Source organism: Lissotriton helveticus, chromosome 4_1 (genome assembly GCF_964261635.1).
Source record: "Lissotriton helveticus chromosome 4_1, aLisHel1.1, whole genome shotgun sequence".
NCBI classification, from domain to species: Eukaryota; Metazoa; Chordata; class Amphibia; order Caudata; family Salamandridae; genus Lissotriton; species Lissotriton helveticus.
This window is the reverse complement of record NC_136063.1, coordinates 1,550,290,300-1,550,317,459: the sequence shown is the minus strand read 5'-3', so window position 1 is coordinate 1,550,317,459 and position 27,160 is coordinate 1,550,290,300. Positions and strand designations below refer to the sequence as shown.

General features: G+C 42.4%; 1 protein-coding gene across 3 annotated transcripts in view; it reads right to left on the bottom strand.

Moving 5' to 3' along the window:
* The window catches only part of ADCY1 (adenylate cyclase 1), a 1,411,272-nt gene that overhangs the window by 1,089,406 nt on the left and 294,706 nt on the right, over window positions 1–27,160 (bottom strand). For all 3 annotated transcript variants that reach the window (XM_078685844.1, XM_078685845.1, XM_078685846.1), the window contains one exon: window positions 7,368–7,486. In XM_078685844.1, coding sequence (XP_078541970.1) covers window positions 7,368–7,486 — 119 coding nt within the window. The remainder of the gene's footprint in view (window positions 1–7,367; window positions 7,487–27,160) is intronic.

The window sequence follows — 27,160 nt, the reverse complement described above, 5'->3', positions numbered from 1 at the left end:
CTCTTGGATAGCAGTGGGAAACTCTATGGGTGGGCCCTTGTAAATGGATTGCAGACTTGGGCAGACAAAAACACAATACTTATAGATGCCCAGGCAAGGTTCCACAATGGTATTAGTACCATTCATCAAGCCACTAAACTATTCATGATCTGTGACAAATACACAAAGAGGATCAAGCATCCATTCTACTTATCTTTCATCGATCTAAAATCATCTTTTTATCTGGTCAATAGATCCAAACTATTGGACACTCTCAAAAATCAAGGAGTTGAAAGAGACCTCTTGCAAAACATCAAAGCACTTCATAAAGACATGTGGGCCTTTATTCGCTATCAAAGTAGAGGAGAAAGCACTCCTTATTTTGATATCTGCTCAGGGATAAGCCAGGGATGTGTCCTTGTCCCGCTACTTATCTCGTTGTTCTTGAATGATTCAAAGGATTTCCTACTCAACTTAGTAACAGATGCACCAAATCTGAGCCAAAAAAAATAGTCATCCACAAAAAAATTGTTATCCACTTGTTCGTGGACTGTGCTGTAATTCTATCTTGCATGCAAAACGAGTTGCATAGGAGGCTGGATAGATTTGAAGGTTACTGTAGGCAAAAAGGTCTTGACAAAAATAATGCCTCTGGGTCATTGACAAAATCTCCAAGAATCGCTGACAAAATGGTCTTGGTCTACGATTACTTGGTGATCTCCTTCAACAATATATTATCCTGGCATGTGCCAACATCGACAAAGCACCTGCCACCATGCAGCAGCCTGCCAACGCAATTCTAAGGTTCAGGGAACAAATTGGCTGCTGCTCATTGAATGTTGTGCTACAAGTATACAGCAGAAAGCCGTGGCTGCAAGCATTTTACTTTGCAGAACTCTGGGCAGCACACAGTAAGCAGCTCCAAATGCTGGACAATGCATATTTGAGATCGTTACTGCACCTGAGCCCTGGCACACCACTCCTCCCCATGTACCCAGAAACAAGCATGGTACCCTTTCCGAGCGCATAGTACTGGCTACACCTAATCGCAACCGGCACAGGGAGTTATTTTCGAGTTCAATCCCCAAAGTGTCCCCCTTAGGGAAACTTCATGACAACCCATTTTCAAGTTATGTAAAAAGCTGCCTCGAAAACCTTGGTGTTAAACATCTATGGTCTGAGCCAGCCAACATCAACAGCACCTCCGCCGCCATGGTGAAGGATGCATTTTTGCACACCAAAGTTAAGACACACATCGGGAGAGCACACTCTTCTGTTTTAGCCTGCAATGTTTTGCACACAAGCATCCTCGGCTATGACGCAGTACCTCAACTATATCAGTCCCGATACACGTTGCCCCTTATAATTAACATGTCATTTAGGTCCATTAAAACGTACATTGCCAAATTTTCTAAATTCTGCACACACTTTATGCTATTTTGCAACAAAATCAAGCACTTATGCAAAAGTGTTGTTCAACCAGTTTTTAATTACATCTTGCACAGATGCACTAGCACTTTGTGGCAGATCAGATCTGCCAAATCTACAAGCTGTGTCAAGCGATATTATGGGAGCATGGCTTATTGTAAGAACATCATAGAAATCCCTTATCGCAGCAACCAAGCAACTGCCATTCCATCCAATGCACTAACACTTTATGTCAAATCAGCCTTGTCAACTATCTACAAGCCTGTGTCCCGCTTCACCAAGGGAACCTCGTTTAATATAAGAAGTGCATAGACACCTTTCATCACAGTTATTAACTAACTGCACCCGTCCTACTTCACCTGGACGTCAAAGGACTATCATCTGATGCACCTTTTACAACGGAAATTGTTATCAATTTGTTAACGTCACCCTTCAAGACTTCATGGCAGAAACATATCAACAGCAAAAAATACCCAAGCCTGCTGATCATGACTGTGCTAGCAGGCACGAAGGACCTCAACACTACCTAACTATTTTGTGCAGTTTTATTGTAAATGAAGTAAGTTGTGAATGGCTTTTTTCCTAAGTTGAGTCGATGTCGAAGAGCCGAAACAATAAAGAATTGAAAAATATTTATGCCCAGTATATGTTGTTCTGTTGTCAGGCTGTTCCACAAAAGCCTTGGCCGGTGAACTAATGGGGAGTTTCAGATTTTCTCCAGTTTAAAACAAGTTTCAGTTTATTTGGAGAAAGCCAATGCCAAAGGCGGAATTGCATTCTGTAGTCTCTTAACAAAGGGATCTGAGTGCCAAATGCCCACCTGCTGAAATCAGTAATTCCAACATGATTTACATGATGTTGGGTGCTTCCTTACAAAACTAGGACAATTTCAGACAAGGCATCAAAATGCATTTTATGACCACTCTCCTAACACTGGAGTGGAGAAGTGTGGCTCACTGGTTAGAGGAGGCAGACCTGGAGGCAGAGGTCAGCCCGGGACCAGGGTTCAATTCCCGGCTCGGCGGGGGCTTGAGTCCTTAAATGTCCATGGACTCAACAATTCTCGCTCCGGTGCCTACTCGATTCACCGGTTCACACTCTGCGACTCTGGGCAATAGCTTGCTTAATCTCCACAACGGCCCCTCGCGGCGGGATGCCTGGCTTTCACCTTGCGGATACCCTGCCGGGGTTATCTCACAGGGGAATACCAGGACGGGTTCCCTAAGCAAGTGCTTAGAAACCGCTCGGTGATTTGCGCTATATAAATTCCTGTACATATACATTTACATTTAACACTCTGTCCAAAAATCAGAGCACAAAAAGTGGTATATGTGTTGCATATAGACCAGGGCATAGCAACAGTTGAATATGAGCTTATAATGTGCTTCTATGCCTCGAAGTTTCTCTAAAACCTGGGTATACGTGCTGACTCCCAAATTTGCCTACCTAAATGTATATTTCAAACATTTCTGTGGAGCTCCTGAGAATATGCTATGAGGTGGTTGAAGATGTAGTAAACGTTCACCAGTATAAAACAGCTTCACTGGCTTCCAGTGAGACGACGCATTGATTCTAAAACACTCTGTCTGGTACACAAAGCCCTGTTTGGTTGTGGAGCGAAGGATGTGCATTCCTTGTTTGCTAGATATGTACCATTGCGATTGTTAAGATCGTCTTCCCTTGGTTTGGTACAACTTCCTAAGTTAAAGAAGGCAAGGTGTGTAGGGAAACGTTTTTCCTTCTTAGCGTCCAAACTATGGAACTCACTGCCCACCCATTTGAGACCCCAACCCAGTAGATCTGTGTTCAGAAAGGAAATTAAAACATGGCTCTTTTCCCAACCCTGAACAGGTTGGTCATTGTCTATGCACATTCACTCAGCGCCAAGACGCCTCGGCAGTAGTGCGCTCTATAAATACCTTCAGTCAGTCAGTCAGGTCAAATCATTACTAATTGGTGTTTAGGGCCAATACATTCAAGAATGACTTATAAGAATCCTAAAACATATATTTCAGTGTCTGGAAATGCTGGGAAGCCATGGTTTGGCCCATATTTATCTGTCTATCAATCCTTGGTCCTTATGGATGCACATTTTATATATTTCTGTCCTTGACCACTCAGTCAGGTATATACACATGGGCTTCATTATCATGGAAAAATAAATCTGGTGGGAAAGTTCCATATATAATTCCTGCTTGTGTTAAGATTAACTGAAACAAGTGTTTCTTGTAATTTAAATTTAAATTTAGCATAAAACCCCTGCAGCCCAGCCACAAATTCTAGAGCAATCCTGGTTGGAGGGCCTGGACCAAAAATAACTGCCTGAACTAGAATTTTTGTATTTTGTTTGTCCTCCCTATGTACGAAGTAAACATTATATCATGTTTCAGTGTGACTAGTAGAGGTGGCAATTTAGATCTAAATTATTCAGTTGCAGAAGGATTATCATGATCTCCAAGTGTGAAACTGAATTTGAACCTTGAGTAATGGCTGATATATTGGATGTGGGCAACCATTCCCTTATTTAAGGTAAAGGTTGGGGACCTCAAGTTTATTTACATTGACCATAAATTCCACCACCTGCTCAAATAAAAGAATTGTCCAGCAAGAGCCAAAAGTGATCGTTCTGTAGAACATAATGTCCCCAAAAGGTTGGTGACAAAATGAGACAGTTAGTATTTTTGCCTCTAAGCAAGAAACCCCTAACTAATGATTCTGCAACTTTGTGGCATGTCAACGGCAAGATATGAAGAGCAAAGATGAGGTCCAACAAGTAACCCTAATGAGTCCCTCTATGCATATAAGACAGGATGGATATGCTGTCCTTTAAGACTATCCTACCGTATGGATACACTGCGTTGTTCACAAATATCTACTTGACTAAATTGAGACTAAAATCCAAGGGCCAACTGTCTTGTCTGCTTTAATACAAGTGCATTATAATCTATGGTCTTTGTAATCTGTCGTAAGGGCTATCTGTCGCATTTTGACACATCATCCCATCCACCAAACTCTAAATCAGGCCCTAGAGTTTGAAAGAGCCTTTACAAGAAGGCCCAACCAACCCTGTCCAGACTCCCAGGGACAACAAGGCTGTCGGAACTTCACCTTGTAAATAAAATGGGTCTGTTGGATTTGCCTTCACTACCTGGGTCACCCCTACACTTTTTGCATTCACCCATCCTGTTTTCTGATCTTGTTTTTGTTTGTTTTTAGGATACTGTGCACTTTATCACTCCTAACCAGTGCTAAAGTGCTCGCTCCTTAACATGATAGAATTGGCTTGCACCCAATTGGCATATTTTATTTGCTTACAAATCCCCAGTAAAGTGGTACAGCATGTACCTGAAGTCTGTAAATAAAATGCAAGTGGGCCTGCCGCATTTATTGTGCAATCCACTTTAGTAGCCTTTTAACACATTTCAGACCTACCATTGTTGCCTCTGTGCAATTTTAAATGGCCTATCTGACTTGACAAAGGCCTAGAACACACTTTTTTATACATATAGGTCACCCCTCTTGTGGGTACATTGTATTTAAAAAGTCAGACATACACTTTTAGGTTTTTCATGTCCAGGTAATGAAAAACTCACAAATGCATTTTTCACTACTATGAGGCATGTGTCCCATATAAAAACATTGGTATACCTTATTACCTTTAATGCATTATAGTATTTGGTTGGGGGCAGGTAGGAATGTCATGTTTGGTGTTTGAAAAGTTGTAATTTAAAATCCTGTTTAATGATAAAATCGGATTTTAAGTCACTATTGTGAAAATGCCACTTTTAGAAAGTTGGATTTTTCTTGCCCTAACCATTTGGTGCCTTCGGCCTGTTCCTCTGTCACATGACTAGGTGTAGTTTGCATATTCCTCCCAACAGCCATAGAGTAGAGGGTCTGGATGTTGGCAAGATGGGCCATCCCAATTTGATTAGGGGGTGGAGCTGTCATTTGTCACATGCACGTCAATGACTCAGCCTCACATCACACACAAAGTACTTCACACTACCCTAATGCGCCATCGGACAACCCGGGACATGGCTGAGAGGCAGGAAATTCCAGACACTTCTGTGGGTGGAAAACTGCAGAGCTTTCTTCCATTTCAAAGTTGGCACCAGGTATAAAATGTGACCCTAAAACCCATGCTCCATTACACTCCTGTACCTGTGGATACTACAGAAGGACGGCCCTGCTGCATGAGGCCTGCCCTGCTGTATGAGAAGGAAGACTGGATCTACAGTCTTCATCTTAGTCTGAGGTCACTCCAAGTCAGCTGACTGGCCTTCCGTTGTGAGCTACATGGGCAAAACAAACTCCAGAGGCTTCCCTGCAACTGGCCAACTAACCTGCTGCACTGGGCCTGCCTGGATCTGCAACTAGACCTGCCTGAGCTATGCCGTCTTTGCTGGAGTGAGTTCCTGATCCACAAGAGATGCCCTGCAGTCCTGATCCCTTAGTGTGGCATTAGTGAGCTCCCCTAAAACAAAAGGAGACATTCTGAAGTTTTGGGCTGCTTGCAACCACAAATGGGCTAGCTCGCACCAAAATCTTGTTGCCTTCACTGCCTGCCTGTGTGAAACGTAAGTGAACATGACTCTTCGTGCTGCAGTGACTGCACAGGACGACTGGTAATGTGAGATCTGCGTTTACAATACAGCACAGACAGACCACAATGGCCACCAATTCAAATCTCCCCACCTCCACGTGAATCCTGTGGTATAAGAGGCCACTCTAGAGTTCTCTTGACCCAGGAATAGAGTTTATACTGAAATGACCAGTGCAATCACTGTAGAAGTGGTGAACAACATTTTAACGTCCAAAGGGAAATCCATCTGTACCTGATACCCTAACTCCCCATCTTTCTAACGGCTAGCCTGAAAAACAGGTTTAAATGTCATTTCAGAGATCTTGCGGGATAATGCTCCGGTATAACCTTGAAAAGCAGCCTAATATCCTTTCCTTTAGCAGGCAGGGATGTGCACATCATCATGTTAAAGAGTCAAGGAACTTCTAAACTGACAATTTTCCTTCACTTAGTTCATTTCCGTTGCCTTCATTTAGTAGCAGAAGCAGTGACAGACTTTCTGCCACAGGTTGCCTCCAAAATTCCTCCTCAATCTAAGGCACCACCTCTTTGTTGGTGGAATGCCGACTGCCCTGTGTAGACCGCAAAATGTGGCAAATTTTACCAAGTCAACAAAGGTAGAATATTTGCCACACTTATTGATAGAATTCCCTTTAGTCAAATTCTAAATAAGTTACTTTAGAATTAAGGTAAGCACGTGCTTTGCATTTTTAATAAAGGGATTCCTTATATAAAATAATACATTCAACAAGCAGTCTTTTATCATTCCGATATCCGTACAATTGTAAATATTTTGATTCCAAGTCGTCTTTGTTGGCAAAGGCGACACCATGACATATATGTTTGTGCTGCATTGCTTTCTACCAATTCAGTGAGTATCACCTGTCCATTTAACTAATACCACAGTGTGTGTATAGTCAGAGAAATGTAACAGTCAAAATGTCTTTGACATGATCCCAAAGCCCCTGTTTATGTCTCGTTTCTTTTAATCTACAGCAAGTCACAAAGTATTTATTTGTGGGTGATTTTAGAGCGCCCTTTCTCAGCTTAGTGGTGGTATGCGGAAGTGGCAATCGATTTGCATGATTAACAAGCAGTAATTGGTCTGTCATGCAGCATGAACTGTTCTACCTACTGTGTCTCAGCGATGACTTTATTCTTCCCAGCACTGCTTATAAAAAATGGTGTAATGACTCAGAGACGCCAACAGCCACCTGCGCGCGAACCACTCATGCACACTGAAACTAACAACGCCGCACACACGTTTCTGCTTTTCTTGTCAATGTTCCACGCATCATGCTGTCACTACATGCCAATATATTTGTAGTTAATGCTATCTAATTCTCTTCGTTTCTTAAATTGGTGTCAATCCTACCTAACGTTGTCATGCCTTTGAATGTAAATCTTGTGGAAAATCCGTTCAGGTGGCTTCAGGAAATCTTCCTTCATTTCCATAGCAACGTTCCTGGGCAAGAGACTCATCAGCAGGCGTTCCTGAAGCAAAATAAAACACGTAGGTTTAGTCTTTGTTTTCTTTTTAGCTCATCCTAATGCTGGCATAATTTTGAAATTTCACTTAAATTCCGTCACAAAAAATGTGGGCTGTTAAATGTCATCTTATCAAGTACAAAGTTCTTCTATTACGACTTTAAGCTCAAGGAAAATGAGAATTGAGATTAAATATGCATTTTTAGCGTGCGATAATGTTGGCTTTTAGCATCAAGTGATGGCGGCGGAGGGGACTTTAGAGAGAAGACTCAGTAATCTCCGTAGTGAGCATACTGTGGGGGAAGGGGAGCAAAGAGGGTGAGTTTTCGGTGACAAGGGCAGCTCTTAGTTTGAGTGGGTGGTTTCAGGTGTGCCCCTCCATCCGTCTTTTTTGGGTACCGGGACTAATTTGTAAACGTCAGACTTTGACCCAGAATAAGAGAGAGAAAAACAATTAAAAAAGAAAGAAGTAGATAGTGGAAAACGAAAAAACAATGACAAAGGGAATAAACAGGGTTGAAAACGAACCTCGGCTATAGTTTGACACGTGGTTATATGTAAGTTGTAGTAGCACTGCCCTAGAGTACACAACATATGCTTTTCTGTAGACAGCATGTTCACTTTAAAAGGTACTACATTGTTACCTATTGTAAAGACTTTACGCAATGAACGAGATTTAATGTATCTGTCAGAATTCAAACCTGTGTTCAGGGGTTATTCTCAGATTTATGCAGTACATAGATTCGCCCACTAAGAAACCACACCGATCATGATGTACCTTTTTATTTTTTTGCAGATGTGTATATAGCGCAAACTTGACCTGAAGGTATTGGAGCACTTTCCATGAGCACCAGTTATGTTACACAAGGACGCATTCATTTATTTTTGGTAGGCATGGGGAGATTAAGTGATTTTTTCCAGAATCACTGGACGTGGAGTCAAACTGAGGCTCGAACCTTAGTTTCCCAGCTCCAAAGTGGGCAGTCTTGCCCGAGACCACATCCTCTCCCCAAAAGGAAAAGTGAACCTTGAAAAGATACACTGATATCTTACTGAACTGATACAAAACTTTTGCATGATTTTTTCTGAAGTGGTTCTCATGCGATTGTGAATCTCAAGTCAACAGAGGTAGAATGGAAAAAACGCGTGGATCATGCACCGGTCATTGAATCACTACAGGCGTATTCGGTATTAGGCTTAACTTCAGAGTAAGTACACTGGAAAGTCTCGAAAGGACTTAAATCAAACTAGAAATTTAGTCACAGAGTGAATGGAAAAGGAGCATATTGCACCACACCACGTTCAGCTCAGTGTAGACATGCGGCTTAGCGCGCAGACTTTTACTTGTTCCAGACTCCAGTGAAGAATACTAGGCTGTAGATGCCATCAGGTATCGAGCCCATAACAGTTATAAGGGTTTAAGGATTGTTATTATTGAGCATGAGCTTGATTAGGCCTCATACCTGCTTTTAATGACTTTAGAATAGATGGGTTACAAGATAAAGGGATGTTGATAATACTCAGGCAAAGAAGGAATGGGGTTGAAGGTCCTCAGGTGATTGCTGAAGATGAAATGGAAGAGGGAAGGGCAGCAACATCTAAGGACTACTGATGTCTGGTATCTTACACTAGTTTTTTTTAGCACCCGGTGTGCTTGATTGTGGTGGAACAGAAACATCTTCTTGTCAAATCTAACTATTGTAGTGTTTTGCAAAATGAGGCAACACTTTTGGCTCCTGATGGACTCCATAGAACTCTGACGTAAGTGTTAGTGTGGAATGCAATAAAGGCAGGTTTAGAATGCTGAGTTTGCACTTACATGGTTTAGAATGCTATGTACTCAGTTACATGCAGACGATTAAAAATGAGTAATACTAAGCTCGATGTGCGGCGTAGTCATTGGCAGGTACCCAGTCTGGGGAGGACAGTATAACTGGCAATGAGTTAGGGGATAAGAAACCCGAAGATGGATAGTGCTCTCCAAGACAGTTTGCTGTGGTGCAAGCAAACTGCTCGTGTGTGCCACTTGTGTTGCAGTCAAAGTACGGAACCAATGCTTAATGCATGTGTAGTCTAATTGCAGCTCTAGTCGCTGTAAACAAGTTGAAAAAATATAAGCAGTGCAAAAACATCTACATATTGGTGATCAAGAACATGCTGGTCATATCATACATAAAGGTACTGGGATGCTACTCACTATGCAGTCATACATAATTAATGTTGACGATAGCCACAAACAGAATTTCAAAGACCAGCTACTGATAATTACAAATTGCAAGATAACATTTCAATTAAAAAATGGTGAAGACAAGGAGGACGCAAAGAGATGCCAAAGAATAAAATGACAAAGAGCACACAAAGAGTGCACGAAGGATAAAACAATTATTTACTCACCAGTAAAGTGAGCCAGTACGACCTCAGCACCAGGTGCCAAAACCCAGACCAAGCACAGGGATTCTGTTTGAGAAGTGCAAAACAATCACCGCAATCGCCAACATTTTCGGAATAGTGAAGGGTGTTCATGGAGTCAAAAACTGAAGCCATCTTTCCAAAAATCACCAAGGACTATCCAGAGGCCAGCACATCTCAAGGCCTGAGAAATGGTTCACATGAAGTTCCAGATGAACAGATGAGCTAGTCGGATAGAGCTCCAACCTCATTATCAACCAATCTCAGAAAGAGCTAAACCACTTATGCTTTCCTGAAACTACCACCACAGTTTGTTACCACCAAAAATCAAAATTTTAGCATAGATGGACTTCTTGGATGATTTCATTGGTGCACTTGAAGAGACTGAAACAAAAAGATTATTAAGTATCTCAAAAATCTTGCTGGTGATGGTGTAAAAGAAGTCATAAAGAAAATGCTGGTAATTATAAAAAAGTTGTATTGGGAGGCACCCTTTGTGGAAAAAGGGAATGGGTCGATAATCAAAGAATAAAAAGGGATCCCTTTTTCTGGTTTTAATAGCAGCTGGGACTAAATGAATAGTCCCCCTACTCAGCCTTATTCTTTGATAAAGAAAATGCTGTAAACTGATGAAGAAGTCACATATCGTCAGATTAAATAGTGTTGAATCTCAAGTTTAATCCAATGTCAAATGTTTATTACGAATGGTACATCTTGACCAAGAGTGCCAGAAAGTTGGTAAAACCATTGATGAATTTGAGAAGAGACTCAACACACTCATCATACATTGTAAGTTCAATTAATTTAATGATAGACAAAGTTATGCATCTGAATGTTATTGACGGATGCTTGTCAGATTCATGCAGAAGACGAATGCTGAGAGAAACACTTAGTCTGGAGCAAGTTTTAATGGCTGCCACAACTGAAGAGCATGCTGATTCACAAGCTGCTGACATGGAGGCCAGAGGCCAGAATTAATCCATCCTGAGTGTGAAAAGTAAGGCAAAACAAAAGACTAAAGGACACAAAGTGATGTCTACCCATAAAAAGAAGTTGTGTTTTAGATGTGGATTTTTTGTTTCCACACAAAGGTAAATGCCCAACTCTTGGACAGATATGTAAAGGCTGTGGAAAGGAGAAACATTTTGTGACAGTTTGCAAAGCGAAGGAAAAAGTAGGTACATCAGAGCTAAAAAATGGCTGCCAGAACGTCCCAGAAGCAACGTTCAACACACATCCACAAGGCCAAGCGGCGTCATCCATTAATACAAATCAACACTGAGCGAAGTTGATCCTCATCTAAATCATAATCAAACAGTTCTTCTTTATCAGTATCAACTGAAGGTGTTCAAAATGATTGTGTCATGTTGATGCTTACCTCAGAAAAGCTTTTGCATTTTGGCATGGCTGCTCTTGAAGGAAAATATCAATCAAACAAAGATCGACATGCCAAAGCACCAAAGTCATTCAAACATTGTCTGAAGATTACATTGAAAGTAAATCATTGTTCAATACCTTTCATTATTGACAGTGGTGCATTGATAAACATTATGCCTGAGGAGAAACAGAATGAACTATCTCCATTGCCACAACTTACGCCATCGAAAACCAAAATGTATACATGTGCTGCATTGATACCTTTAAAAAGTCAAGGTTAATTTGTAGTGACAATAAAACACAAGAAAATGAAGGTGCAAGCACCCATCCATGTGCCTCAAGGCACAGCGTCAAGTGCCTGTCTACATGGTTTCAGTACAGCTGATGATATGGGACGGATTTCCATGAATTACAACATGAATGCTCGCCACCAAATATTAAGTCAGTTCCCTTCGTTATTTCATGGCTTAGGAAAGCATAAGGCTATTAAATAATAGTTACATATTAATGAGGACATCCATCCTGTTGCTCAGAGACTGACAAATTGCTTTTCATTTGCGAAAAGCTTTTGAAAAAGAACTTGAAGCATTACTTAAGTACAATATTAGAAAGCGCTCAACTGGTCCAACGCCCTGGATTTCTCCCATCGTAGTAGTGCCTACAAAGAATAGGGTAGGAGCTGTACGCATATATGTTGACACGTGTCAAGAAAACAAGGCAATTAAATGAGAGCAACATCCAGGACCAGACACTGCTGACAAGATAACTCAATTTAATGGTCTGAAGTTCTTCTCTCGCCCTAAATTAAAAAGGGTTATTATCAGAACTTGATAAAGACGCAAGTACATTAAAACCTTTCCTACACAGGTTGGTCTGTTGTGATATAAAAGGCTAGGGGGCATATTTATGGGAAATGTGGCGCAGGGCAGTGTAGCAAATTACCTTGCTATACTCCCTTGCATCACACGGAAATGCACCGTATTATCCAATATGGTGCATTCCTGTCCTTTCCCCCTGCAATGGCGCAGTACTGGCAGCCTATCGCTAATGCTGGCACCCTTGCACCAATGCTGCAAGGGTGCCTGTATTGTATTGGGGCACCTTCCTGCAGAAAAAAACAATCCATAGATTGAGGAAAAAACTGAGCAAAACAAAGATATTTCTCCTTGTTATGCCTCACCCCGGGAGGCATATATTGTTGGTATATTCCATTGTTTACCAGGTTTGGTAATTTTGGGAATACATCAGAACTATGGTATTTGCATGGGATCACCCATCACAATGCCCATGGAACGTCTCTCTTGCACAAACTAGTGCAATGCAGCGATTTACACTGCATTGAATCATTCTTTATATAGTGCAGCAAATCACTTGTGAGGGTCTCATGGCACTTGAGTTGCTAGCTGCTGCGAGGTGATCTTTTCATTCAAACAACCAGGTCTTTAGTTCTCTCATGAATTGCTGGAGCGTTGAGGCAGTCCTGAGGTGCAGGGGAAGATTGTTCTATGGTTTGTTTGCCAGATGTAAGAAAGAGCATGCTCTGCTTTTGGCTCGACGAGAAGAGGTAGGCAGATCATAGGTGTCTGGTTGGTTGGTGGAAGGTCAAGCATTTGTTGATGTATGCTGGTGCTTTGTAGTGCATAGCTCTGTATGTGTGGATCAACTTCTTGAACTGGCATCACTTCTGTATCGGAAGCCAGTGTAGGTTCTTGAGGTAGGGTGTGATATGGGTCCATCTGCGGAGGTCAAGGATAAGCCTTGCTGCTGAGTTTTCTATTGTCTGTAGCCTCTTGAGGAGGCACGCGGTGATTCCTACATAGAGTGCATTCCCGTAGTCTACCTGCTGGTGATGAGGGCTTGCGTGACAGTGCTTCTGATGGTGTTTGGGAGCCACCTGAAAATCCTCCAGAGCATGTGTCGAATATCGAAGCAGGCAGATGAGAATGTCTTTACCTGTTGTTTCATGGATAGCTTGATGTCCAGGATGATGTAAAGGTTGCGGGTGTGATCAGTCGGGTCGGGGGGTCGAGCAGAGTTCTGGAGGTCACCATGCATTGTTCCACAGTGAGGTGTGGTTCCTAAAGATGAGGACTTCTGTTTTGTCTGTGTTCAGTTTGACATTGATTCCCTTCATCCAGTCGGTGACGTTCAACATACATCTGTGGAAGTTGGCTCTGGTTGTCGTTGGGTCTTCTGTCAGCGAGAGGATGAGCTGGGTGTTGATGATGTAGGACATCATATTGAGTTAATGTGATCTGACAGTGTTGGCCAGGGGAGTAATGCGCAAATTGAAGAGGGTGAGACTGTGGGATGATCCTTGTGGGATACCATAGATGATCTTCTTGGGTTCTGTGGTGAATTGTCAGAGACAAATTCTCTGGGTTCTTCCAGTTAAGTATGCGGCAATCCATTTGAGGGCGTCTCCCTGGAATCCAATGTGGTGGAGTCTGTTCATCAGGATGTGATGGGTGATGGTGTTGAAGGAAGATGAGGGATTCCATTTTGCCACAGTCCAGGAGGGTCCTGATGCAATCGGTGGCTGCGATCAGGGCTGTCTTGGGGCGCTGAATGACTTGGAACTCAATTTGAGAGGAGTCGAGGAGGTTGTTGTGTTCCAGGTTTTAGATTAGCTGATGGTTGATTGCCTTCTTGAGAATTTTTGCTGGAAAGAGGAGAAGGGAGAGGTTCTTTGGTTCTTCGTGGTCAGCTGATGGTTTATTTAGGACGGGCATCATTTCTGTGTGTTTCCAGTTCTCAGGGAAGCAGGCCATGGTGATGGAGGAGTTCAGGACTTTCTTGAGGTAGTTGGCAATCGTCTAGCTCTCGAGGTTGAAGACCTTGTGGGGACAGGGGATATTGGGTCCTCCAGACTGTGCAGAGGTCATGATGGCAATATTGGCTTGGGTTGTGAGAGGGTCCCAGTAGGTGAACAGGTATTCAGGTTCTATGTTTGTGGATGTGAGCAGACTGATGCTTTCGGTGGCAGGGGTTGGGGTTTGAAATTTTTGGAGATGACTGAGATCTTGTCATAGAAGAAGACTGCCATGGTGTCACACATTTCTTGTGAGTAGGTGATATCGTTTTCGGCTGCTGCAGGGTTGGAGAACTCCTTCATGATAGCCTACAGCCCCTTGCTGTATTTTGTGCTTGCTTTTATGAGGCCTGCTAGAGAGCTCTTCTTTGTTTCTTTCACAAGGTGGTGATACTGCTTGAGTGCTGTCTTAAAGGCAGTGAGGTCTCCAGTTTCTTTGCTGGTGCTACACATCCTTTCTCGTTGCCGGCAGTTGCATTTCGTGTATTTCAGTTCTACTGTGAACCAGCTGGCTCTTCTGGTAGGTCCTTTGGACCTGACTGTCTTGGCCGGGGGTGATTGTATTTTCTCTCCAAGTGGATCAAAGTAAGTGGCTTCTTCACAGCCTGCTCTGGGTCAGATGTTGTGCCTGGGCAGTAGGAGTTAGGAGCGTTATTTGACCGGACTTCTGAAACAATTTTCGAGTCTATGCGCATCAAGTTGGAGGGGATGGTGAAAAAAGGAAAAAACAATACAGCAGAAAAAAAACAACAGTGGAACACAGCAACAGTAGTAATAAAAGCTAAAACAATAATAAGGATAAAGCAAACAGTGGATAACAGCAAAAATAAGCAACAGTAGTGAACTGCATGAGTCTTGCATTAAGTCTCAGCAGTGACAGGGAGCTGGCATGGGAACCTTCACTGCATTACTCCATATTTATGAAGCCATTCAAAGTCACGCAAAGTGGCTTCGCATGACTTTATAAAACTGACTGGGAGCTTTGCGTCGTGCATGTGCTATGTACCATGAACCATGATTGAACCATGCACCATGCTGTATGTTCAATCATGATGCAAGGCCCTTGTAAATATAGCCCTATGTTTTGGTGTGCCCTCCGCTGCAGAACTGTTTCAAGATGTCATTTGATGTATCATATAGCCTTTCATGAATGCATTCAATTACAAAAAAAACATATTGGTTTTTGGAGCTAAGCCAAATGAACACTGTAAAGCTCTTGCACATGTATGTTGCCTATATGCTGAAGCAAGTTTGACTTTGAATGCAGACAAATGTGAGTTCCAGAAGACAAAGCTAAAGTTCCTTGGCCATATCTTTTCTGATGAGGGTATGGCACTAGATCCTGCTAAAGTACAAGCACTGTCAAATGCTGATCCCCCACAAGATGTGCCTATGGTGTATTAATTTCTCAGCATGGCCAGTTACTGTTCCAGATACATCCAAGACATTACCACTATAAGTTCTCCATTGAGGACTTGATGAAAAATAATATTTCATTTCATTGGTCACATGAATATGAGAAAAGCTTTAAAAGAATTAAACAAGCCATTGAGAATGCTACTGAAATGGCATACTTTAATCTGAAGCTCAATACAGAAGTTGTTGTTGACAGTAGCCCAGAAGTGCTAGGCACTATCCTTGCACAGCAAAGTGGTTATCCGAATGCTAGAAGGCATAGTGTGGCATATGCAAGTAGAAGTTTGTCCCAAACACAATGTGCTTACTCACAACCTTAAAAATAAAGTTTAGCTGTAGTATGGGCTTGCAAACATTTCCATGTATTTCTGTATGGAAAGACTTTTATGCTGGTAATTGATCAACTTTACTGACTATATATGGCTATCCAGAGGTCAAAATGCCTTCTCACATTGAACGATGGGAACTACTGTTACAAGAGTATGATTACACCATAGTGCATCATCCAGGGAAGGATCATAATCCTGCTGACTACTTTTCAAGAGTTGTTAAATTGTTATTGTTATTGTTAAAAATATTTATAGAGCGCAACGTTCAACAGGTAGGTTTCTTGGCGCTGGGGGGGACGGGCTCCAGTTAAGATAGGCTTGTTGGAAAAGCCAAGTTTTTAGTTGCTTTCTAAACTGAGGAAAGGAGCCGGTAGTGCATATTAAAAAAGGAATAGAGTTCCAGAGTTGGGGGGAATGTGTCGAAAACCGGAGGACCCCATGTTTGATTCGCCTGAATCTAGGAATCTAGGAATGGTCAATAAAGATTGGCCAGCAGATTGGAGAGTACGAAGGGGAGTATATTTCTTAAGCCTGTTGGAAATGAACTTAGGGCAGGCATCTGACAACGCCTTGTATGTAATGCATCCGAGTTTCAAAACACTGCGTTTGCTCACAGGGAGCCAGTGTAGTTTTTTCAAGGAAGGTTTAACATGCTGGCGGGTAGGGAGGTGCAAAATTAATCTAGCCGCCTGATTTTGAATAAATTGTAGGCGCTGTGTTTGATAAGCCGCGATCCCCACATAGAGGGAATTAGCATAATCCAAACAGGATGTTATAATTGCTTGAACAGCCAGAGTTAATGCTCTGTAGAGAGGAATCTTTTTATTCTTTTTATTTTCCGCAGGAGAAGGAAGCAGGCCGACACCACAGAGCTAATCTGAGATTGTATTGACAAGTCGTTGCTAATCTTTATCCCCAGACTTATTACCGTTGGGGTAGAGACAGGCGGGGGACCCAAACAGGGGGGCCAAAAATTAGAGCTCCATGGGTTGCAGGCGCCGCCTGTCAAAATCAACTCCGTTTTGTCGGGATTCAATTTCAACTGGTTCAGGCTCATCCAGTTGCTAATGTATGTCATGGCAGACTCTAGATTGACCTCAGAGGCAGTAGTAGATTGTATGTTGAAAATAAATTGCAGGTCATCTGCATAGTTGAATGCCAAGACATCCATTTCCTGTAGTGCACAGATCAGAGGTTGCAGATATAGATTAAATAAGAGAGGCAAGAGAGAAGAACCCTGAGGGACTCCACCGGGGAGTTTTCCTTTTGGTGAACTGAAGTTGCCAAGTCGGACTGATTGGGATCTGTCCGACAAAAAAGATTGAATCCAGCTTAATGCCTGGCCCCCTATACCAGCCCTGCTGACACGGTCGATCAAGATGTTGTGATCGACCGTGTCAAATGCGGCAGATAGGTCCAGGAGGATCAGAGCCTGGGGAGCATTTTGGTCGGCTCCTGAGGATCGGCACCAGGTTTCTTTAAAATGGCAAGAATCACCGCGATTTTGAAAGATTCCGAAACAATGCCGTTACTGATAGAGGTGTTAAGCAGAGATAGGGGCGGGGTAGGACAAGCTCTGAAGGCTAAGAGGAAAATATGTGGGGTGCACAACCAAGAGGGGATCCAGATTTAATTTTATCCATCAACTTGAGGAAAGATTCTGTAGTAATGGAAGGGAGAAGGTTTAGTACTGCAGGGTTTTGGCGAAGTGGAACAGGTATGAAGGATGTATTGGTTACCGGGATACTGGTCTTTATGGTAATGAATTTTTAGAAGAAATATTTATTAAGTGAGTCACATAAAAGTTGGGAATGGATTGGTTGTACAGAGACTCTCTCTGTGCCAACCAGTTCATCTACAATCGAAAAAATCTCTCGTGTTTTATTTGTGAAATTAAGGATTTTGGAAGAAATGTACTCAATTTTACATGAGAGAATAGACAATCTGTACTCTCTCAGTTGGGCAAATAAATTGTCTTAAGTTCCGGCTTGTAGTGGCTTCTCCACTTGCGCTCAGCTTGTCTGAGACTTAATTTAAGATCTTTTAGAGTAGATGAAAACCATTTTTGAGCATCATGTGCTCTTTTCAATTTGATGTTTTTCAAGGGGGCAACTATATCACAAGCCGACTCCAGCCAAGTCGAAAGATTTTTTGATTGGATGAGGAGAGAGCTATCTTCACACGAAGGTGTTGTGTTTAGTAAGATAGGTTGAAATGACTTGATGCATGCTCTACTCCAGTTTCTTGTTTTCATGTTTCTGGGTCTAGGAGTAGTGGTCGGAATAGCATCAGATATCCTAAAAGTGATCAGGCAATGGTCTGACCATGTGCAAGGCAATATGTTGAGTTGTGTGATATCTAGATTTTGAGACCATATTTGGTCTAGAATATGTCCCTTGATGTGCGTGGCTGCATGGACATGCTGAGTGCAATTTAGACTTTTAAGAAAGTCAGAAAATTCACGTGATATGGTACTTTCACTTGGGTCGCCAGGCCAATAATTAAAATCTCCTACGACTAGGACTCTAGAATGGTTGATCACCAATTGTGCTATAATTTCGCCAAATTCCTGAGGAAATAAAGGCATGTGTTGGGGAGGACGGTAAGCTACCACACATACCAGGGAGAACTGGCTACTTTCAAATTTGATTATCAGAGTTTCCATATGTGAAACCTGTCTGATATCAAGCGAGGTACACTGATACTTCTTACTGATGAAAGCAGCTACGCCCCCACCCATTTTACCGGTGTCTCTGTCTGCATGGATTATGTAGTAGGGGTCGGGGATGGCTGCTAAAATATCAGGAGAGGAGTCCGGAGACAGCCAGGTTTCTGTCAAAAATAAGATGTCCGGCCTGTGTACATCGATCAGGGAAAAAATCTCCAACTGGTGTTTCCCTAAGGAGCGGGTGTTTAAATAATAGATTTGTAAGTCAACTAAGTCTTTATTTGAGCGAAAAGTGGCCTCAGGTTGTACATGGATATTGGTCTGGCTTAGTTCTTTTTGAGGTAGAATCAGTTCTGTGTTATTAGGGCTGAGCGCGTTAGCCAAGAGTCCCTATTGGGCTAAGGTGGTTTTAAGAGCAGTGTCTATGGAATGCCTATGTAAGGTCACGGTACTCCATTAAAGACAACTGAGGCCTGTGTCAACTTCATTGTAAAATCAAACACACCAGCCGCTATTTCGTTATCCCAGATTATCACTGCCACGGGCCATGATAATGACATGTTAAGGTTGGATTATATAATTACACATCAATCATGGAACCAACACACTTGACCGCTCACAAGTGATGGTGAATATCAAAAATACAAAAATCTTAAGAATGAACTGTCCATAGCACAGGAAGGAGGATTGAGAATTCTGATTCTGGAGAATCTGTGCCAGAAAATAATTGAAGTGTCCCATGATGGCCATCATGGAATCGTTTCCACAAAATGAGCTCTCCAAGACCTAGGCTGATTTGCTTACCTTAATTACAGGGTTGAAAAGGGATAAAGGCCTGTTGTTTATGTAACTGCCTTTCTACAAAACTACTCACCAAACGTTGAACATGTAAGTACTCCTAAATCATACATGGGAAAGAATAGCCATTGAATTTTTCAGGCCACTCAGCGATGGACATAATATGCTGGTGATTGTCACAAATACTCGTGATTTCCATTAATTGGAGATCTTTCGTCTACTGCTCAAGAACGAGCCATTGAAAGACTCAATTGCATCTTTGTGACATGGAATGTTCGAGCCACAGTGAAGTCTGACAATGGCCGGCCTTTCAACAGTTGAGAATTTAAATAATTCTTGGAGCATTTGAATATAAATCATCAGAACAGCACACCTTTGTGGGCTCAGGCCAACAGACTTGTTGAGCATTTTGTGAGTATGCTAAAGAAAGCAGTGCAGGGAGCTAGTCTTGAGAAGCTAGATTTTAAATCTGTGCTGAATTCTACCTTGAGAGCTTTTCATTCAACACACCACAGGTGAAAGTCCTCCGACATTGATGTGCGAGAGAGCAATACACACCAAATTTCCTCAATGGACCAATCAGAGAAAGAAAGAAGAGGAGCAAACAAAAGAGGCAATCATATGCTGACCAAAGATGACTTGCGAAGAACATCGTCTTTAGGAAAGGAGATTGAGTGCTCGCATGACAGATGCGGAGAAGAAAATCTGATGATCCATTTCATGCAGAACATTTTCACATGGTGTCTACCATGGGACACATGGTGACTGCCAAGCACCCTGGGAAGAATTTGGATGGATTGTGGTAAGGAGGATCAGAAATGTCAGATAGATCTCCCATCTTGCACCTCTCATACAAGGACAAGGACATCACCCTTTTCTTATGTTTTTGGGTGTGTTTAGGTTATATTTATCTCAAGCAAAAGGGTAATCTTCTCAAATTGAGCTGTGGAGCTTCCCTGTGATGGAGCAAGGACTCGTGAAAAAGAGACTTGCTTGGGAGCAATCTTCTCATGTTACCAATAACCCCGTATTGAACTTGTATTGTGGAAATAACATGCATTACATAAACATTTATGAATTAGTACGAAGCATGCCCATGTGTCTTATTGACCAGTAACTCGAGGGTGATTCTAAAATGACCGCTAACCGAAAATCTTCAGTGCGCATGCGTCTACTGCATCTACGTTGTCTGGCGTATCTTTCACTTGGAGGGAACTTTCTGCACTTGGCAGTAGCTAACAAAATGGCTGCTTGAAACTCACATGCTTGCCACATACTTGCTGAAAAACTAAACCTAGCTATTCTACTAATGCTAATGCAAGAAGAGAAATAATAAGTAAAGGGGATTAGAGTAGAGATAGGTGGTATACAGTAATACCATTTATTTTTGATTTTAACATTTGTCTTTTTGACTCTTTCAATAGTGCTTATTATGGGACTAAAAACAGGAACCACAGTCTATTCCCTCTTTTTCTACCGCATATGCGTAGTACGACCAAGCTGGAAGACGCAATGTCAACTTGAACCTCGTCCAAGGTTCCCCGATGGATACATTCATGGGAACCGGAACGAAAGTCCCCTGAAATGGATGGGAACTACTGTTTTTTCTCTAAATGTGACAATTACATTGTTAATATGGGTGGGAATAAAGATTGATGTATAAAACTTAAGGGGTGGGATTTTAAACAAAGAGCTGAAATAAAATAATGGGAAATAAGCATGGTGTGAAGATCACCTCCCCTTGCCTGTCCAATCAGAGTTAGTCTTTTCATAAGTTTGAAACATGATTGGGTGGTACCAGCATACGGAAAGGTATAATTGAGGAAGCATTAGTTAGTTAGTTAGCACTGAGACCGGGATGCTGTCTGAGAGCACAGAAGTTCAGGCCAGGATGCTGTCAGAGTGACAAGTTATGCTGAAGAAGATTCGAATTACTAAGCCAATTATCTTGAGCAAAATAATTTAGAAGATGATCGCGGAAGAATCTCAAGGAGGACCAGAGTGTCAGAGAGGGGTGCTACGCAAGCGTCAGTGATAGAGAGGTTGTCTGTCCTATCCTGATTCCTATCCTAATTCCTGTCTGAAGCCTTTGTTCGCCAGACCTTTCATGGGGGACCCTTTCCAATTCCTATGCCTGGGAGTTGGTTTTCAAACAATTCTTGGTAAATATAAATATATATGTGTATGCACTTGTGTACTTTACTATCTAACCTCTCCCTTTCATGCAGTGTCATTGCAAAGTATAAATGGATGCATTTTGATTGATTATTGAGTCTTCTTTCCTGTGTGAAACGGAGTTTGTTCTGTACTGTGTAAGTGGTTCACATGAATTTGATCTGAGATAACATTTTAAAATACGTCCCGACTCTGTGATAATTTTCAAGCTGTAAGTATATTGAAAACATATGTCATTTCACCATCAACTAGTTCCAACTAATGGTCCATTGACCAGAGGAAAGAACTTTTGATCAGTGAAAGATTGATTTGGGACTAAAGATAACTTAGCTAGAGAAATACAAAACATGACCCCAGCGGTTATTGCCAGTATGATGTGAATGAATTTATGGGCCCAGGTGAGTATGTGGTGTAAGATTGCCTGTTGCTGGTAACCCGCTGGATCACCTGTCCAAGATGAAATGTAACAATTTTCTCTGAACTCATTTACTTCATTTATTATTCTACTCTTGTAAAAGGGAAATCACTGCTGCTCAGAATATGTCAAAATACATTTGATTCCCTTACTTTTTGTGGCAGCCATCGTCCATTTGTGACATTTTGTCCCATGTTTTTCTACCTTTTCTGCTGCTGCTTTTCCCTGTTAAACTCTCTAACAGAGATGATTAAGCTAGATTCTTGCTCTTATCTGTATCAGGGTATTTTTTGTATCTTCCCGACTCTTGCATAGCTCTTCATCTTCAATCAAAACTATCCATATTGCCAAGATTAAATAAACAATATAAAATGTGACTTTACCAATAAAGATTACTCTTAGTTATATATCTTTAGACACCAAACTCAAACTGTCTAAATGTTTCCAATTGGAAGTTATAGCATACTTATTTCAATAAGTTACCTTGAATGTTATCCTATGGGGGAGGTAGACCTTGCAGTAGTGAAAAATTATTGTAAAATGTTTTCACTGCCAGGACATGTAAAACTGAAACGCACAACGTCCAACATTTTAAGTATACTGCATATTGCCCTTTGGGCTGTCCAGGGCCTACCCTAAGGGGGACTTATCTGTATTAAGAAGTAAGGTTTGAGCGTGGAAAAAGTTTTAATTTGCCATGTCAAAATGGCAGTTTTAAACTACACCCACAGGATTCAATGGCAGACCTGAGACATGTTTATAAGGCTACTTAAATAGCTGGCACATGCAGTGCTGCAGACTCACTGGTACCCTGGGTACATGTTCTACTTCTTTACTAGGGACTTTGCAAGTAAACTAAATATACCAATTGAGTTTAAGCCAAATCTACCATGTTTAGAGGAGAGAGCCCAAGCACTTTAGCATTGGTTAGCAGTGGTAAAGCGTGCATAGTCCTATGCCAACATTAAAGCAAGCTCAGCAAAAATAGGAGGCATGCAAGGAAAAAGACATTTGTGGGTGGCCCTGCAGAAAGAGCCAAGTCTAACAGCCACCTTCTCACAATTGCCAATTAGCAGGCATGATAATAGCATGCACTGTGGTCACATTTTCCAATTTGTCACAATGCCAAGAAGGTGAACTCCGGAAGAGTTCTTAACTACCACTGGAGTAAGCCTTTCATTTGTTAGCCTCGAAAAAGAAACAGAATCTGACCACATTACATGTAGATTACTTATCGTCATTTGGAAATTGTGTAAGTAACATCTGATTGTATTATCGATTCGATGCTTTAAACCAGCTCCTTCCAGGAATCTTGGAAATTATCAGAAGTCATCCTGCTACTTAAAAAGGGAATCTAATCTAATCTCTTAATTTACCACCCATTTTCTTTGGTGATCAACTCCTCTACTGGATTGATACCTGGACAGAGGATAAGAAAACTACAAGCCCTTCACAATGTGACATTCGAAATGGAATGGATTCCACAGGCCAGACTTGTGCTCTTAGTTGGATGCTGATTAGCAGTGCTTATTTGAGCCCATGGATGCCGAACGGAGGAAGGGGTTGGGGCACAGCACTTATTTTTGGGGAGCAGCACTTATGTTCCCCATACCATCAGTCAGTCAGTCAGTCAAGATAGCTTTATTTCGATAGTACATATCTTAAAAGCTGCAAATTTCGGATAAAAATATACAAATAGGATAAAATGCATTTTGTCATAAGACAGGATACCATAATCGATGACCTCAAAGCTTCAAAGGCACACAGAAGAAGGAGGCGGAGTCTGGCAATATCTCTGTTTCCCGTATCATATATTTACCAAGTGAAAGACAAAGATAACACAGAGATCAGAAAGATGGAGAAAGCAAAATACAGCAAAACTGTCACAAACAGAAGCCAGAAACCTGCAAGTTCGAGAAAAATGGGCAGGGACAACCAGCCTTTGTATTCTGCACGCCTACATTTAACTGCACCAGCTTCTGAGCAGAGTTTTGGACACTAGCGCTCATTCTTTCACAAATGAAGCACTGTTCATTAGTATGAATAATCATTGCTTAATTTGAGCCGGTGGTGGCAACAGTTCTTATTTTTGGGAACCAACACTTATTTTATCTCATTCGCTTTTTCCTACAGAAAAAGATGGAAAATAGCAAGCAGATGGGAAAGACGGTGAAAGTAGAAGACAGAAAGCCAACCACAAAGGGAGAAAGAAGAAGCCTGCAGGAGGGAGTAAAAGGGGAGGGAGTGTCAGGCAGTTCATTAAAAAGGCCTGAGGTAGATTCATGACAACATAGCCTTGGTATTCCATGCACTAACATTTAATAGTGGCTGTTGACCTAAAGACTTCCTGGTGCTGTAGCTGTCATTATAACAGTGCACATTTCCACAGAGGTGAGAGTCTGCTTTGTCATGAATGAATGATTGCCACATCAAGAAGGGTGTAAAACCATGTAGTGCACCAGTCTCACCATGTACAGTTTATTTGCCAAAAATCTCAACAGGATCCTGGAGCCAATAGGCGGTAACTTTCCAAGGGGCGTGTACTGAGCCCATTCTAGTTGTTCGCTTCACAGCCGGCGCGGACATTTTACCCTGTGTTCAAAATTCAACAGTAAATTATAAAAAATACTTTCTTCCACTGTGCACCTAAGGAATGGGTACAATATTTTCATAAAATAATGATTTTTGATGTGTATTAGCAAAACCTCCATAAAGTTCGGCCAGGTCGTCCAAACAACTTAACCCAGTGTAGCCTTCCCTTCAGTAATGGAGATTATTGTTGGCATTTCCTACCTTTAAAATACAATTAATTCAGCTTCATGATTCGATGTGCTTGTGCTTGCAAACTCTACCTATCCTACATTCGGCCTTTGGTATTTTCTTTCTGTGCCATTAGTGCCTGTATAAAATCATTTAATTTCATTTTTTTTATGGTTTGTAAACATACAGCAATACAGAGTTTTTTTCATCTAAATAACTTGTTTCAGTTTGTATATGTGTGCTACAATAATGCTGTTTAAGTAGGCAGGACAACTTTTGATGAGCATATACGGTTGGTATACAGTTGGTAAAAAAGAACATATGAACAATAGCCATGTAGACTAAAGTACTTGACCCAGCAGACAAATTGATAAAACTAATTTCTCACAAAGAATACAAACATCAGTTTTCCTTAAGAATGAGAACATCCTGTTTTTGAGCTACAAACAACATAGGCACGGTGGACTATGCATATGACAGCACTGTAACATGATCGAACCACAGGTAGGAATTGTGATCTTTTCTGATTTTACAAAAGCCCAATGGGAAGTACAGGTTTGTACAGGATCTTCGAAAAATTATCAACATAGTTGTTCCATGTTGTCCAATGGCACCTGTGAGAAGCAAGCTTGGTATACGGTTCCAATGGAGGACTTCAGAAAGAAGCTACTGCTGGAGAAGGTGAAAGTGCCCGGTGGAACCCAAATGTGGATTAAAGATGTGAAGGACTGCAAGCCGAGGGGACAGAGTCTGTGCCACTCAGGAGTGACTAGGAGGCACGGAAGACAAATGCCCACCTACGTCGGGTGCTGCAAGGGAGCTGACAATGACTTAAAAACTGCAGCTGTGTAGACCAGGTGACACTGTGGAAGACCAGGAGCCATAAATTAACTGTCCCATGTCTGATTTCGAGAGTTGAGTGGCTCGTGTCTGACGGGAGCACCAGCAGGCCTCTGCAAGAGGAGAAAGGTGCAATGTCGGGAGCAGCAAGGTCCAGGAGAGTCGCCACAAGCAGGGGAGTCAGGGCAGGCCCTGTGGTAGCAGGGAATCCCAAGAATATGAAGATGACCCCTCACGGGGACCTATGGACTGGAGGCACTGGAGTTATAAGAGGACCTCAAGCAACTCACCAAAGATGCAAGCCCATGATGCAAGAGATGTAGTGAGGATGAAGATCTTGGTCGCTGGAGATGCTTGAGGTTGGGGCTACTGAAGATCTTGATGGAAGGGAGCCAACAAGCCTTCGCAACTTCAAGTTGACGTGGTGCACAGGGGTTGGGTTCCTAAAGCTCCGACAAGGGATGCTGGCCTCAAACTTGGTGAGAGGACAGGGCAGGCCTGGAGGGATGTGAGGAATCACCACCTGTGTTGCTGAGCCTTTTGGAGTCTGTGGGAGCTCAAGACCAGCAGACCAGTCAGCTTAGTTCCTTCAGGTGTCTTGGATGCCCACAGGCCTTGGAAGGTTCCTGTATGGTGCACAGGCATGAATGTTGCATCAGACGAGCAGAGCGATGGGATCAGGAGCAGCAGAAGTCTTCATAGTTTCAGCTTTGATGCATGGAGCGAAGTCCAGCAAAGTCCAGAATGTCCAGACGGTTGAAGAAGAAGTGGTGTCTGAAATTAATCTTGTTCCATGACAAATCTAGGGACCCACCCACAGGTAAGTCCTTACATACCCTAAGGAAAGGGTTGGGATGATTCAGGGGTCTCTCCCAAAGGAGGGTCTGGATGACGGGGAGGATACTCCCTTGTCCTTTGTTCAGATATGCCCCAGAGTGGGAGCCATCTGTTCCCCGAACTGGTTTGAACTGGAGTATTGATGGAGGGCACCAAGTGTGCCCTGCATGTAGACTATGTGGTGCTGGCAAGAGCTCCCACCCTGCCCCAATACACGAAATCCCGTCTGGGAGGTGGGCACACATCCCTGTGACAGGGCACCTATTGTTCTGCTTTACCCTGCCCGAGCTTGGCTCAGCAGCAGGAGGGCAGAAACCTGCCTCTAGCCAGCAGCAGCCCGGGTCTGGAAGACTGGTACCGGGAGCACCAAGGGCCTCCCAAAGGAGCTTTATTTTGCATGGAATCACACCTCCCACACCGTTATTGGTGTGGGGATATGATTTCAACATGTTTGATACCAAACATGATAGGATTTGTTGCATCCAGTTTAGAGATGGTCACCTCGTAATGATGTGGTGCCCCTCTATATGTCATATCGCTGTCTCACGGGAGAAAGGACTCCGTAGGTCGTAGGGGTGTCCTGCTCATGCAGGGTCACCCTCACACTTGGAACCAAGCACCCTGCTTTCAGGATTTCAAAGGTTTGCTATGGGGGTGACTTATAGGTTTTAAGTGCAGTGACCTAAGTTATAGGGAAAACTATATCTTTCGTAAGTGGTGCTAGCACCTGCTTAAACATGCTGTAATGGCAGGCCTGTAGTTACAAATTGAGTGGTCTCCCATGGGTAGCATAATACATGTTTCAGTCCATTGGGGACCCCTGCTTTACCTATGCCCTCGGTAC